The 16,461-nt window shown below is 35.8% G+C and overlaps 1 protein-coding gene across 6 annotated transcripts; it reads left to right on the top strand.

The window, feature by feature from the left end:
* Nucleotides 1–267: 267 nt before the first annotated feature.
* Nucleotides 268–14,957, top strand: LOC108215127 (uncharacterized). Of its 6 annotated transcripts, none has more exons than XM_064090938.1 (10): nt 268–11,622; nt 11,698–11,802; nt 11,901–11,989; nt 12,063–12,146; nt 12,233–12,343; nt 12,419–12,484; nt 13,401–13,738; nt 13,834–13,934; nt 14,085–14,159; nt 14,290–14,957. In XM_064090938.1, the coding sequence occupies exon 1, from the start codon at nt 3,480–3,482 to the stop codon at nt 6,393–6,395; it is 2,916 nt and encodes a 971-aa protein (XP_063947008.1). In that variant the 5' UTR covers nt 268–3,479; the 3' UTR covers nt 6,396–11,622; nt 11,698–11,802; nt 11,901–11,989; nt 12,063–12,146; nt 12,233–12,343; nt 12,419–12,484; nt 13,401–13,738; nt 13,834–13,934; nt 14,085–14,159; nt 14,290–14,957. The 6 variants fall into 6 exon arrangements, with proteins under 6 accessions (XP_063947008.1, XP_063947010.1, XP_063947011.1 ...); XM_064090940.1 differs by having other exon boundaries at nt 13,401–13,712; XM_064090941.1 differs by having other exon boundaries at nt 13,406–13,738.
* The last annotated feature ends 1,504 nt before the right edge of the window (nt 14,958–16,461 follow it).

The raw sequence follows: 16,461 nt of genomic DNA on the forward strand, positions 1-16,461 counted from the left end.
GTCTTATATTTGTATGCATGTTCAGTGATTCAACATCTATGTTCAGGAACTGCATGGCTTTATCCTATATTTCAAACTACTATATTTTCTTAACCATTAAGGAAAGTATATATTAGATAAGTTACTATAATATCGATCTCCTCTAAACAAGATATTCGACTTTTATTAGACCTGTGGCTCCCAAGGTATTTACAGAAATTATTACAAACTTTATTTTGTGGGGAGAAATTATGACAACTTTAATTATCCACATCTGGTAAAATATTGATTAGTCCATATTTTTGCATATTTAAGTGCCTATTTTTTGTTTATTTTCGTAGTATTAATCGCTTATTTATTTTATTTCAGGAAATTGTAGATAAATAAAGAAAAAAGAGAAAATGCAAGAAAAAGAAGAAAAAGAAAAGAAAAGAAGAAAATCAAAGAGAGTTGGCAAGCAAGGGGGCACATGGATGGCTATGATTTACCCAACACACATCACACATGGATGGATTAGATTTAGCCACCCTACCCCTAAACCCTACAATTCTAGCTATAAATACCCCCACCCCCTTTACTTGTAATCACCATATTTTTAACCTAGTCTTTTCCTAGTTGGTAGGTAGTATAGTGCTAGATCTTCTTTTGTTCTCTCAATTTCATACCATATTTGTAAACACTTTTCATTTTAGTGCAAATTTCTTTTAGCTTGATATTGTATTGTCTTTTTAATTTATTTTCTCCAAGTTGTATGATTCTTCTAAGTACCACCACATGCTTTTAAGCTTTTGGGAAATGAAGAGTCATTGAGCTTATGATTTGTATAGATTTGTGATCTTTTGAAATAGTAAACTAAGTCCTAGCACAAAATCAATTTGTGTTAGGGTTTGGATTTAAAACCCCAAATTTTCTTATTCTTGCTTTTATTGTTTAAATCGCTAAGTAGTAATTTTAAGAATATTAAAAATTAACTTTAAAACACTCGATTACGCAGCTCGATTTACTCTGTTTCTGTTTAGTTTAAAATTACATCCCCTGTTTTCGTTTAAAACACAACGAACCCAGTTTCTTTTCTTTTCTTTAATTTCAGTTTAAAACCTCAAAACCCTTATCTTGTTGTTTCGTTAATTGCTGAGTTGTATGATTTCTGAGTTATGTTCATATAAATCTGGTTTCATGGGTATTCCGATTTCCGAGTTCACCGATTTGCTTTGTTTGTGTTGATTTGAGTTGACTCGCCGTATAGTCCTGGGTTTTGTAACCGAGTCGCCATTGTTGAGTCCTGAGTAGCCCCTGTTTCGAGTTTGTTTTACTATGTTTTCATCGAGTCGTCGTTTTGGTTCGAGTAGCTGAGTTACAGAGTCGTTTTCTTTGCTGAGTCCCGAGTCTAGTACGAGTCTGCATCGCGTCCAGTGTTGTTACTAAGTCGAGCATCTGGTCTGGTCATTAGTTCGTTTATCGCAGCTGAGTTTTATGTTTTATGTCGAGGTTAACAGCTGAGTCGAAACCTCGCCAAGTTCGTGTTAATCGAGTCTTCGAGTTCTCTGTTTTCCGAGTCATAGTCTGAGAAACTCTGCTGCGATTTTGAGTCCTGTTTGTTTTAGTTTGAATCGCTGAGTCTTGATTCCGAGTCTATAAACTGAGTTATGTGTATACTTTGTTTTCGATTTGTGGAGTATAAGTTTGGGAGTGTTGCTGCGTGTTTATTCGAGTGCTTTTTCCTGTTTACAACCTTGTTTTCTGCTGTGCTGCGTTTTCGTTTGTTGTTGGTTTGAACCTTGGCTGAGTGCTGAGTTTGTTCTTTAGTTTGAGGCGCTACTGAGTCAGTTTCTGAGTCGGGTTCTTCTCTAAGTATTCTGCTGCGATTTGCGCCAAGTTCAGGGGTTTAGTCTCCGATTTTGGCCTGCCTTTTGTTCTTTTCATTGCTTTGTACTGTTGGGTCGCCAAGTCTGATATTTTTGCCGTTTGTTTTAGTTTAGTCGCGAGTCTGTATTGATGCTTGATGTAATGAGTTTACTGCTAGTGTAGTTAATTGTTTTTTTTTGTTTACAGTCCACCACCGAGCACTATCTTTGTAGCACTGGCCTTTGAGTAGTAAAAGAAAATAATGAAGTTTAGTTTTATTTTTGCTGCGTTGAAAATTCTGTGTCACTTAGTTAGTTGAAAATGACATGTGAGTTTGTTTATTTACTGAGACATGTGACTTTGGTTTTGGTTTAGATTCTTTTAATTGTTTTCTGGTTTTGTTTTGTTTTTAGTTAATTTTTCATGTGCCCGATAAGTTTTATAGTTAGATTTTTCATAAGTAATAATTAATTAGTTAAAGATTTGGCCAGTGATTTAATTAGTTAATCGGAAAGTTTTAGATATTATTTTGAAACCAAATTTCACAAAATTAATTGTTCTAATTCGCCTAGGTTAAGAATTTAGGTTGCGAAAATAATTTTAATCTCTGTGGATCGAATCATAAATATTAAAACGGTGATCGTGCGCTTGCGATTTAAAAGTATTATTTCTAGCACATCAAGTTTTTGGCGCCGCTGCCGGGGATTAAAATTAATTTTTCGCACCTTTATTTTTAATCTTTCGGATTAGTTTCTTTCTCACTTTTTGTTCTTTATTTCGAGGAGGAATATTCGGGAATTATGGAGTAAAGTGGACAAATTTTGCTCGGATTTGGAAGCTTGCTTTGGTATCCCGTATCTCTCCACTCTTATTTTTCGTTTTTATTTAGAAAATCACAAACAAATCTGAATATTGAAAAAGCACACAAACAAATTATAAATTTAAAATCCAAAAATAGTAGTTAGAATTAAATATGTGTTGCATCATGCATTTTAACACTTAGGGCACATCATTTAGATTTTAATTTTTGTTTTTAAATTTTCGTACCTTTAATTGTGGTGATCGCTGGAGGACCCTAAGGTACGTTAATTTCTTTCTTTCTCTAGATTAGGACACGTAGTTTAAATCATCCATATTTGTTTACCGCTTTTATTATCTCGTTGTGTGGTGCATCATTTTAAATAAATCTTAAGGGCAAAACCCACTCATAAGATAAGGGAAGAGATTTCATCACTCTTTCCTTTGCCCACAACGATTTAATTTCTTCATTTTGCATTCCCTAGCCTTTTAATAAAATGAATTAGACGTTAGCCCCTAGGATTTCGCGCTCAACTAGGAAGGTACCTAAAAGACGAGGTAATCTTTAATTATTCCGACTTTTCGGTGTCTAAGGCAAGCGAAAGCTTACCTGGCCGATTAAGGTTTGGTGTCTAAGCGCGGAGATTGGCCTCTTGGCAATGCCTGCTCCAAACTGGCCAGACCGGTCCGAATAATTTTGGATTTATCAAGTTTTTGGTGGTCCTTAACGTTAGGAGCAAGGTCTAGTTCATTTTATTAGGGAACCCTAGAGTTAGGTTTTTCTTTCACTTTTACACCCTTTATTTTGTTTGTTTTACATTCTCGCACTTATTTGCTACGTGTTTACTATCTAGTTTATGCGAACTACTTGGGTTAGGAACGAATCGTCTAGATTAGTAAGACCTATAATCGAGATTCCCTCGTCCTCTTCGGATTCCGAAACCCTAGAAGTTCTCGAACCGATAGTAAACATGGCCCTTTCACTCAAGGATCGTTGTTATCCATCTCGTTCAAGTCAACCTTCGTGCATCACCCTTCCTCCCGTAAATGGGAACAATTTTGAAATCAAAGCTCACCACATTAGCATGTTACCTAAATTTACCGGGAGTGAGGGTGAGGATCCTTATCTTTTTATTCAAGAGTTCGAGGAAGTTTGTTCCCTCCAAAAGCTCCACCAATTAACGGAAGATTCGATTAGACTTAGGCTCATTAATTTTGCTCTTAAGGAGAATGCGAAAAAATGGTTATATAGTCTTCCCGTTAATTCTATTTCCACATGGGAGGGGTTCGTTGTGGTGTTTCTTAAAAAGTATTTTCCAAATCATAAGACTACTCGAATTACAAATGAAATAAATCAATTTCATCAAAAGGAAAACGAGTCTTTTTGGATTTTCTTTGACCGCTTCAAAAATCTTCTTTTACAATGCCCCCACCACGGAATAGAAAAAAGGAGACTTTGCAAGATAATTTACGAGGCCTTAGATAGTCAAACCACTGCGTTATTAGAGTCTATGTGCCAAGGTAAATTCATGGAAAAAGATGAGGACCAAGGGTGGGAATTTTTTGAGGATTTAGCGGAAAAGACAATGATGTGGGAGTCAACTAGGGAACCCAAAAAGTCAATTCAGTCGTCTAGTGCTAGTGGTTTGCATTCGATAGGAAACAATGTGGCAACCGATGCCAAATTAGCTACCCTAACTAGGAGACTTGAAGCTTTAGAAACTAGTAAACCTCCCACACAAATGTCGACGCACCCTTGTTACAATTTTCAAAATCCCGCAACCCAACCTTCGCACGAACTTGAACAAGTAAATGCGATGTTTCAAAATCCTAGGAATGATGCGTTTGCACCCACTTATAATCCCGGGTGGAGAAATCACCCAAATTTCTCATGGACCCAAGGTCAAAATTGTCAAGTTCCTCAACCCAATTTTCAAATGAATCAAGGGCCAAATTCTTTTCCAACTCCTCAACCAAATTTTCAACAAAGGCCCAACCCAAACTCTTACCCAAATCAAGGTCCAAATTCATGTCATAACCCAATTCAAACTCCTTTGAATCCTCCCGGTTTCAATGATTCGGATAAACGCCTCAATTCCTTAGAAAAGAGTTTGGAAGCCTTAGTGAAATCGCAAACTAATTTGACTCAATCACAACAAACTTTCATGACAACTTTAACCCAAGATAGGCAACTTTTGCATTCTAATGTGCAAGCCGTATCTAAGTTAGAGGCCCAATTGAGTCAATTAGCTAGCGCATTATGTGAGCGAGAAAAGAACAAGTTGCCGAGTCAACCCGAGGTAAATCCTAAGTTTCCTCTCAATCAAAGACCTCCCGAGAATGTTAATGCGATTATCTCTCTAAGGTCGGGAAACCAAGTGGATAACAAAGTTGGTGAGAACGTGAATAAAAATGAGGAGTCGATTCCTGAACCAAATCCTTCTTTGTCTAGCACTATTTATGACAAACCCGAATGTTCTAGAATCCGTGAGTCTATGAGTGAACCTAGTCCGGGGCCCATTTCTCAAAGGCCCAACGAAGAAGTTTACAAGCCAAAGGTTCCTTACCCACAAAGACTCATTCGCCCTAAACAATCGGCCCAAATGGAACAAATCTTAGAGGTTTTCAAACAAGTCAAGATTAACATTCCTCTTTTAGATGCCATTCAACAAGTTCCCTCTTATGCTAAGTGTCTAAAAGATTTGTGTACCCATAAGAGAACCACTCGTGTTCCAAAGAAAGCCTTTTTGACCTCTCAAGTTAGCTCGATTCTCTCGAATCAAATTCCCGTGAAATATAAGGACCCCGGTTGTCCTACAATTTCTTGTGTCATAGGCAATACTTTCGTGGATAAGGCTTTACTTGATTTAGGAGCGAGTGTGAATCTTCTTCCTTTCTCAGTCTACCAAGCCCTAGGTTTAGGGGATCTCAAGACCACCAATATGACCCTTCAACTTGCCGATCGTTCTATTAAAATGCCGAAGGGAATTATTGAGGATGTGTTGATAAAAATCGGTGATTTTATCTTTCCCGTTGACTTTGTTGTTCTCGAGACTCAACCCGTCTCGAATCCGAAGAACCAAATTCCTATCATTTTAGGACGACCTTTTCTTGCTACATCCAATGCCTTAATTAATTGTAGGAATGGTTCAATGAAGCTCACTTTTGGAAACATGACCATAGACTTAAACATTTTCAATGTAGGAAAAGAACCCAATGAGCTTTATGAGCAACCTATAGGGGTCAATGTGGTCAACAAGTTTGTCACATGGTCTAGCTTTGAGGATAGTGAGATTGAGTCTCTTCTCAACGAGGATTTCAAAGTCAACAACGAGAAGAATAGAGAATATCACGAGTCTTTGAGAGAGTTGACCTCGGAGGAGATGTTAGGAGAATTGAACGACATTTGTTCAAAATGGGAAACTCCACCCGAGATGGTTAGTGTTGACCCTAGGCCCGATTTTGAGAGTCATGTAGGTGAACCACCGACATTTGACTCGTTGTTCCATCCTTCACATAGTGCCTTAGGAAAAGATGACACTATTTCTTACATCGTTCCTACTGATTTATCCTATGACCAAAATTGCATAGTCTCTAATTTGCTTGATAATAAAGAAGCATTAAGTTGGTTTAGGGAGAACATTAGTGATACTTGTCATATAGGGTTAAACGATTGTCACATGCTAGAGAAAGTCTTTGTGCCTAAAAATTTTCATACACATTTTGACTCTTTCTCGAAGCTTCCTCCCATATTTCCTTCCGGAATTGGCTGAAGTGGTTCCTTCTTAGAACCTTCCCTCGTGAAGTTCAGGTATGGGGAAGGAACTGTGTGCGTGTGTGGGTTGTTTAAGTGTTTCGTTCGTTAATAAAAATCCCCTTCATATCCATTTCAGGTATTTTTCTCTTTACACACTCATTTCAATTCTCTCTTTTGCATACATTGAGGACAATGCATGATTTAGGTATGGGGAGGGCTTTAGTGTAATTCTTAAAAAAAAATAATAAAATGAAAAACCCTAAAAAATGAAAAATTAGAAAAATCCAAAAATAGAGATGTTTTAGCTAAGTTGTCTTTCCCTCACTCAAATTTTAGGAGTAGTCGGTGTTTACATGTTTTCGAAAAGTATATATATGTAGTGTCTTTTAGATAATTTGAACGTAGTTGAGTAAGGTTGTCTTTTTGAAGCTTGTATCGACCTATTTGTACTCTAAGCACACACATTTGCACAAGACCTTTGATGGAGAGATTGTCTAGTGATATTATTCGATACCTGAGAGAGAACCCACATGTTGAAACAATGTCGAATCGAGCCTTTGCGAAGAAAAAAAAAAGAAAAGAAAAAAAGAGATAGAAAAAGAAAAAAAAGAGAGAAGGAATAACTACTTCAATACCCATTGTTCTTTATAGATAAAATCTTTAGATAAATGGGCAAAAGTAGATTGGCTAGTCTCGTTTTGTGGCCTTTGTTATTCGAGCAATTAAGTCCGTCGGGGGATTTCAAAACCTAGTGCCTTAAGACCGTTTGGTTTGGGAGTCACTGACCCAAAGCTCGCTACATGGGTAACATTGTTTGCCTAAGAAAACGGACAAAATAAAGTCAATGCAAAAACAAAAAAAAGAAGAAAAAAAAAAGAAAAAAAGAAGAAGAATAAGAGTTTGTGAAGTTTGGCTAGATATTTGTTTCGATAGAGATTGGGTCAGTTCAAAATTGGTTGAAAAAGAGAAAATGTTCTTAGACAATTAGGATCCATCAAAGGCCTTAAATTACTTACACTCCTTGGATTTCTAGTAAATTTTTGAGTCGATTTCAAGTAGATTAGAGGCAATTGTATCTTGATTATTAGTAAAAGAGTCTTTGAGTTGTATTTTCCTTAGAAACGCTTTCAGTTAACACCAACGAAATTAGAGTAGAGTCGAGTAGACACTTGCTAGAATGTCTCGAAGATTTTATGGGTACATCTTCTGTAAACCCTTAGGAGACAAAACTCCTCTTGTAGAGATCGTCTACGAGTTTAACGGGTTGGTGAACCTAAAATCACCCGTCACGCCTACGAAAAGGAGCCTAGGAATCGCATCTAGTTTTCTTAGTTTATTTTCTTTTCTTTTGATTTTTACTCGAGGACGAGCAAAAGATAGGTATGGGGAAGTTTGATTAGTCCATATTTTTGCATATTTAAGTGCCTATTTTTTGTTTATTTTCGTAGTATTAATCGCTTATTTATTTTATTTCAGGAAATTGTAGATAAATAAAGAAAAAAGAGAAAATGCAAGAAAAAGAAGAAAAAGAAAAGAAAAAAGAAGAAAATCAAAGAGAGTTGGCAAGCAAGGGGGCACATGGATGGCTATGATTTACCCAACACACATCACACATGGATGGATTAGATTTAGACACCCTACCCCTAAACCCTACAATTCTAGCTATAAATACCCCCACCCCCTTTACTTGTAATCACCATATTTTTAACCTAGTCTTTTCCTAGTTGGTAGGTAGTATAGTGCTAGATCTTCTTTTGTTCTCTCAATTTCATACCATATTTGTAAGCACTTTTCATTTTAGTGCAAATTTCTTTTAGCTTGATCTTGTATTGTCTTTTTAATTTATTTTCTCCAAGTTGTATGATTCTTCTAAGTACCACCACATGCTTTTAAGCTTTTGGGAAATGAAGAGTCATTGAGCTTATGATTTGTATAGATTTGTGATCTTTTGAAATAGTAAACTAAGTCCTAGCACAAAATCAATTTGTGTTAGGGTTTGGATTTAAAACCCCAAATTTTCTTATTCTTGCTTTTATTGTTTAAATCGCTAAGTAGTAATTTTCAGAATATTAAAAATTAACTTTAAAACCCTCGATTACGCAGCTCGATTTACTCTGTTTCTGTTTAGTTTAAAATTACATCCCCTGTTTTCGTTTAAAACACAACGAACCCAGTTTCTTTTCTTTTCTTTAATTTCAGTTTAAAACCTCAAAACCCTTATCTTGTTGTTTCGTTAATTGCTGAGTTGTATGATTTCTGAGTTATGTTCATATAAATCTGGTTTCATGGGTATTCCGAGTTCACCGATTTGCTTTGTTTGTGTTGATTTGAGTTGACTCGCCGTATAGTCCTGGGTTTTGTAACCGAGTCGCCATTGTTGAGTCCTGAGTAGCCCCTGTTTCGAGTTTGTTTTACTATGTTTTCATCGAGTCGTCGTTTTGGTTCGAGTAGCTGAGTTACAGAGTCGTTTTCTTTGCTGAGTCCCGAGTCTAGTACGAGTCTGCATCGCGTCCAGTGTTGTTACTAAGTCGAGCATCTGGTCTGGTCATTAGTTCGTTTATCGCAGCTGAGTTTTATGTTTTATGTCGAGGTTAACAGCTGAGTCGAAACCTCGCCAAGTTCGTGTTAATCGAGTCTTCGAGTTCTCTGTTTTCCGAGTCATAGTCTGAGAAACTCTGCTGCGATTTTGAGTCCTGTTTGTTTTAGTTTGAATCGCTGAGTCTTGATTCCGAGTCTATAAACTGAGTTATGTGTATACTTTGTTTTCGATTTGTGGAGTATAAGTTTGGGAGTGTTGCTGCGTGTTTATTCGAGTGCTTTTTCCTGTTTACAACCTTGTTTTCTGCTGTGCTGCGTTTTCGTTTGTTGTTGGTTTGAACCTTGGCTGAGTGCTGAGTTTGTTCTTTAGTTTGAGGCGCTACTGAGTCAGTTTCTGAGTCGGGTTCTTCTCTAAGTATTCTGCTGCGATTTGCGCCAAGTTCAGGGGTTTAGTCTCCGATTTTGGCCTGCCTTTTGTTCTTTTCATTGCTTTGTACTGTTGGGTCGCCAAGTCTGATATTTTTGCCGTTTGTTTTAGTTTAGTCGCGAGTCTGTATTGATGCTTGATGTAATGAGTTTACTGCTAGTGTAGTTAATTGTTTTTTTTTGTTTACAGTCCACCACCGAGCACTATCTTTGTAGCACTGGCCTTTGAGTAGTAAAAGAAAATAATGAAGTTTAGTTTTATTTTTGCTGCGTTGAAAATTCTGTGTCACTTAGTTAGTTGAAAATGACATGTGAGTTTGTTTATTTACTGAGACATGTGACTTTGGTTTTGGTTTAGATTCTTTTAATTGTTTTCTGGTTTTGTTTTGTTTTTAGTTAATTTTTCATGTGCCCGATAAGTTTTATAGTTAGATTTTTCATAAGTAATAATTAATTAGTTAAAGATTTGGCCAGTGATTTAATTAGTTAATCGGAAAGTTTTAGATATTATTTTGAAACCAAATTTCACAAAATTAATTGTTCTAATTCGCCTAGGTTAAGAATTTAGGTTGCGAAAATAATTTTAATCTCTGTGGATCGAATCATAAATATTAAAACGGTGATCGTGCGCTTGCGATTTAAAAGTATTATTTCTAGCACATCAAATATATATCACTTGCTAACAATAAATCTCAATTGGTCTATTTAGGGCATCTTCAACTGGGTTAACTAAAATTAGAATCACAAAACTATGCAAAATTTGTTGAATTAGTAAGACATTGTGCTATAATAGGTCAACATCTATACTATCTATACTATACTATAAAAAGGCAACATGGGTATAATTTGTCGTCGTACAAAATTTTGGTTTGGTCATGTTGGTTTGGTGATTCACTTTATAACTAAAAGTCTCCTACACGTAGAGTTCTCATAATCATACATCTCCAAACAGTTTGATATACTACAAGATAAAAACTCCACCATTGTTCTTTTAAATATAATTTATAATTAGTTAAAAAATAAAAAAAAGTAAATTTACTATCATTAATATATATTACTATTATATAATAATTATTAATAGATGCATAACTTATAAATACATTTGTTCTAATGTCTTCTACTCCAAAATAATAATATATTTTTTAATAAACATATAAAATGAAAAAATGAAAATAAATTTTATAATTAGTTAAAAAAAGGAAAAAACTATACACCCCCGTGCCTCACACGGGTTCAAGTTTATAACACAAAAAGTCCATTTTTTTTCTTTTAAATATAATTTATGATTGTTTAAAAAAAGGAAATAAGACTAATATCAATAACATATAGAAATTAAAACTACCATTAATAACATAAATTAATATTCAAAAATACTTATAAATAAATATATAACTTATAAAGACAAATGAAAAGTCATATAAAAATTTATATAAATAAACGTGAATGTTTTCAAATCCAAAACAAAACCTTATCAGATATTAATAATAGAAAATATAATAAAAATATTGCAAAAGCTCAATTTTAAAGTATCAATTTATTAATAGTAAAACACTAATAAAATGATGTTAAAATTAAATTATATAATAATAAATTTAAAATTATATAACCGCACGTGGTTTGCACGGGTTCAAGGCTAGTAAGTATAATTTGTAGACCTACTTTTTGCTAATCTTTTTTTGCTTTGGTCATTTTTTTTATTAATGCTAAACTAATACTAAAGATAGTCTCCTATAAAAATTCTCCTTCTTGGTAGATATTGGTTTTACAAATGAAAACAAATACTACAGCTTTCGTAACGGACACTCACCTACGTCCCCTCGGTTGGCGATGTTGCAGCCGACCCTAAAAACAGAGCTATAGCAGAGAAAAAAGTTTCTCAAAAAGCAGATAGTGGAGATCTCAGGTACCCAATCTGCTGTATTATGGGTCATGTCGATGCTGGAAAGACCAAGCTGCTTGATTGTATCCGTGGAACTAATGTTCAGGAAAATGAAGCCGGAGGAATTACTCAACAAATTGGTGCAACATATTTTCTGGCAGAAAAGTTGAAGGATAGGACCAGGGAACTGAAACCTGATGCAAAACTGAAAGTCCCAGGCTTATTGATTATTGATACCCTTGGTCATGAATCGTTCATAAATTTGCACTCTCGGGGATCTGGGTTATGTGATATTGCAATTTTAGTTGTGGACGTAATGGATGGAGTAAAACCACAAACAGTAGAATCACTCACACTGTTGAAAATGTGGAAGACATCGTTCATTGTTGCTTCAAACAAGGTAACGTGGTCTGCATTTTACCTTTCAAGTGCATTTTTCATACTGTATTCCATATCTGGCTTCTTAACATTTCAGGTGGATAAATTGTATGGATGAAAAACTTGTCAAAATGCAGCATTTGTGAAGGCAAAGAATCAACAGTGTAAAGATGAGATTGAATTTAATCGGAGGCTTACTGAGGTTATAAATCATCCGTTTTTCTTCTTAACTTCTCTCAGGCATGTATGTCTACTTACAATGTTACTTTGGGATAACTTCAAATTATTGGAAATTTCAAGGAACAAGGATGGAATAGCGACCTGTACTATAAAATTAAGAACAATGATATGGGAGAGGCTATCAGTATTGTACCTAGAAGTGCAATGAGGTTCATAAGTTATATGTTTATCTTTGTAAAACCTTTTCTTTATAGAACTTCTAAAGCAGATTTTTATTCACAGGGCATCCCGGATATGCTACTATTATTAGTGAAATAGTGTTTGAAGACCATGATTGATAAACTTACGTACAGCGAAAAATTGCAGGTGGATTACGTTTGTAGCTTTTTAGCTTAGTTATGTAAGAGAGAATCAATTTTTTTTTCTAAGATTGTTTTGGAATTCTTTGTCAGTGTAGGCTTTTAGAGGTTAAGGTCAACGATGATGACAAGACTACAATTGATGTGGTGTTGGTTAATGGCATGCTTCATGAAGGTGATTAGATAGTTGTCCATGGTATGCAGGTAAACATTTTAATGTTACTGTCAAGTTTAAGTCAAATGATGGATTCAAGTAACTGAACATAAATTTATTTCAAGAGACCGATTGTGACGACAATAAGAGCATTATCTACTCCCCATCCAATGAAGGAACTACGTGTTAAGGTAAAACTCTCTTTTGATAATTCATTGTATAACTTGCACACCATTGTTTTTTTTGTCATGCTGAGCTTTTCTTTTTCCTTAGAAGGTTAATTCAGAACATTTAGTTGTTGTAATTTGCATCTGTGATTCATTTGAAACAAAGATTTTATGCTAAATGCGATTTTGTTATTATCATGGGCATATACAGCATACCACTGTACAAATTTTTCAGGATTGGCTTGGTAATACCATGAAAAATCCTGGTCTGAAAAGGTCCAGTGGGGGCCTGGACAGGGCTAATATCCCTCGAAAAAGCTGACTAATGATTTTTATGTGCATCTCTGCCCAAAACCTTAAGATGCCAAAACTACCTAATGGATATTATATCGACTCCCACTCACTTAAAAGCCCATCATAGAACTGAAGAGCAGATCAATAAGAAAGGATGAGATAAACTGTTAATTGAGTGTCTGGATTATTATTTATGAGCCTATTAGAATTACCAGATTCTGACTCTTTCGCTCTAAACCTTAAGATGTTAGGAAAAACTACTTGATGGATTACGTCCTTAAAACATTTATATGTAATTATCGCCAATATATATTCGTTGTGTTCTTTTTAAGGTCATAATTATTATGAACTCGTGGATAGTCACATCAATATGTTGTGGTTTTATCACACCCATTCAAACAATGTGGAGAGATAGAAAAAAATTATATTCTTCTCCTCTCTTATTTGGTTTTGCCTGAGCCTTGCACTTTTCATCCATAAAGATGTTTGACTGTGTTAGACCACGGCAGCATTATGACGTGGTGGTTCACTCAAAGTCACTTTCGCAGACTTATTAATACAACCAGTCCTTGAATTAGTTGTCTTCTCAAAATAGTTTGTTTTTTATCTATTAGAACTCAGACTTATTTTATTGATATTATTGAAGTGAAGCCAAAGGATGTTGTATCCGTATTAATAGAGAGGGACTGTGAACTAGAGTTTGAGAAACCACTGGATTTTAAAGAGGATGAAATAGTCAAGGCAGGGGATGAAGTCAAAGAACTTGGAGACGCGGCAAACTTGGAAAATGATACAGTTTTCAGACCTATTATCGGTGTTTGTATGAGATTGGATGGACAAGTATATGCAGAAAACTGCTCGGCAGCTAAGATGAAGGTGAAAACAGAGTATATTTGAAGAAAGAGAAGCCAAAAGACGACATTGAAGAGAAAAAGTTTCATCCATTCAGCGGGATGAAGTACACACAATCATGTTGCTCATGATGTAGTTATTTTTGCTACTAAACTAAATCAGAATATGTTGTTTGTTTTCATGTAATGTAATGCATTGATTTCTTATTAATACATCAATTTTTTCAGGTAAGAAAAAGACCGCTAAACAAGAAGGAAATTCCTGCAAAGAGAAAGACATTGTGATTGTGGAGGATAATGCATTGACTGTTCATGAAACCATGCTTAAGGTCTTTCTTACTTATCTCAAATTACACAATTACATTAGTTGGTGTCTCTTGTTGAATTGAATATGATTTGGGACCTTATTTAAATGATTTTTGAAGGATCAGATATATATAGTGGGGTGACTAACCCGTTGTTTCTGTTTTTGGTGTCAGGTGGATTTGACTACTTATGTTGAGAAGCATGAATTCTGCTTTGATTCTGTTTTGGAACAAGTAACCAATGATGAGGTAATAGACTAGCAGCACTTTGATAAGTGGTATTTATACACACTTATAGGCCTTCATTTCCACTTAAATTGGTTGGTTGTACTTAAGTGTTTAGTGTCTTTTGATGTGTTTTTAGTGTTTTTCTGTGCAGGTCACGAGTTGAGGTGATGAAGTGATTTTCTATCATTTTAGGTTGTTTTTGGTGCATTATTTGCAAGAATAGAGAATTGTGGATTCATCGCGACTTGGGATTTTGTGGGTACATCTTCTACAAACCCTCACGAGAACACACTCGTCCACTAGAGCTATCTAGGGGTTTAAAGGGCTTGTTGCATGTGCTAAATGCAACCGTGATCACCTACGGAAGTGGTACTAGAGCGAGGAAGGACATGCACGCGAGAACGAGCTGAAAACGAAGAAACGGACTGCCAGTGGCAGACACTAGCGCGCCCGCGCTAGTGCCTAGCGCGCCCGCGCTACCTCACAGTCCACTAGCGCGCCTGCGCTAGTTTAGCGCGGCTGCGCCCAGCAGAAGTGTTCCGGGCCGATTTTTACAGCTTTTCTGACGGATTTTAGCAGCGGTCGAGGCCCGGTTGACTTGGTCAATTTATTTTAATTTCTCATGTGTAAAACCCTAGCCTCCAAGTAGTTTTAGTAGAGACAACAATATCATAGTTAGTTTAATTTTTCAAGCACATTATCAGTTTTGTAGTAGATCGTTCTTCGCGAGGAAGTGACAGTTTCGAGCGAGATCGTGAACATCAATTCTGTAACGTTGTGACCTTTATTATTAATTCAAGCATTTTTATTCCATATTAATTCTTGTCTGTTATTTATCATGCTTTCATTAGAACCCATGATGTCGATTAGTTCGATTATGAACTAACCGCCTTCATGGGATTCTAATGGATTTATCGATGTAGTCTAGTAACGAATATTAGTTGCTTGATTTTGCGACGTACGTTTATTTCTTTGCATGAGCCGTGCTTATTCTTCTTAGGAGCGTAGCTAACTTCTAAGTTGTTTGTTAATTCTTTCTGAAGCGAGAGTGGATGATTGAATTTAGAACTATGCCATGTAAACATAGGATTATGTGAATGAAGCATAATTTGTGGTAGACTTGAACTATTTTTATCACCCTGTGTAATCACGATAGACGACTTGCTATTAAACCTCTCTGCTTACACTACCGCTATAGAGATATAGGGTCTGAGCTTTGTTGGTGTCCATGAAATTTCTGTCTTAATTGCGGATTTTGATTGGTATGATATGTGTGCAACGAGAGTTGGCATGTATTACTTTCGTGTTGTCTGATTAGGATCAGCAGTCGCATGTTAATCAGTAATTTCAATTCTAGATGAATTCGATAATGAAGTTAGAATCCCATGTGTTTTCCTATTCTGAATTTGATTAGTAAATTTAGTTATTAGTATAAAAGAACCCATCCTTGTTAATTGTCTTGGCAGTGAAAATTACTCATACATTATTGCATAGGTGCGTATTCTTAATTCACCAGTCTCTGTGGGAACGAACAAATATATTACTTATGATCACGTGCGCTTGCGTGTAGATTATTGCGAACAAGTTTTTGGCGCCGCTGCCGGGGACTCGGTGTTAATTAATTAGTTTATGTACTTGTCATCAGTGTGCATTAAAATTCACTGACTCGGATTCTTTTCTCACTTTTCTTAGTTGTTGTTGTATCTATTGTTTTTGTTTAGTTATTTATAATGTTTCCTTTGCCTCCTTGGGACTTCAGTTCCAAGTGAGGTAGCTTTTACTGCGTTCTTGGCTGTGTTTGTGCTGTTACAGGGTTACAATGGAAGAAGTCGATACCTTTGCACTTCTATCTTCCATAGTTGAGGCATATTCGTCGAAAGCTACAGAGCCGACCTTGTATCCGATGAGTGTCGATGAGATGTCACAAGTTGCCCCTACAACATACAGCTTCTGTCAAGTTTGTGGTGTTCAGGGTCACTATAGTTATGAATGCTCTTATAACCACTTCAACTCTCAGAATACTCAGTCGGGACATGGATATAATTATCAAGAAGGATATGAGTACAATCAGTATTCTAATTCTTGTGATCAAGAATGGATGGATCAACCAGATTTCTCTTACATGGACAACAATTTTGGTGATTTCCCATATCATGGTCAACATCAATTTCAAGAACAAAAATTTCAGCAACAATGTTATGAAGAACCTCCAATGCAACAATATGATCAGTTTGAGCAACAGTATTATCAGCCTCAATATGAGCAACCACAATCTCAACAGTATCAATATCCTCAAGTACAAGAGCTACAGGTTCCTCAACCC

The sequence above is a fragment of the Daucus carota genome, chromosome 3, assembly GCF_001625215.2.
Source record: "Daucus carota subsp. sativus chromosome 3, DH1 v3.0, whole genome shotgun sequence".
NCBI classification, from domain to species: Eukaryota; Viridiplantae; Streptophyta; class Magnoliopsida; order Apiales; family Apiaceae; genus Daucus; species Daucus carota.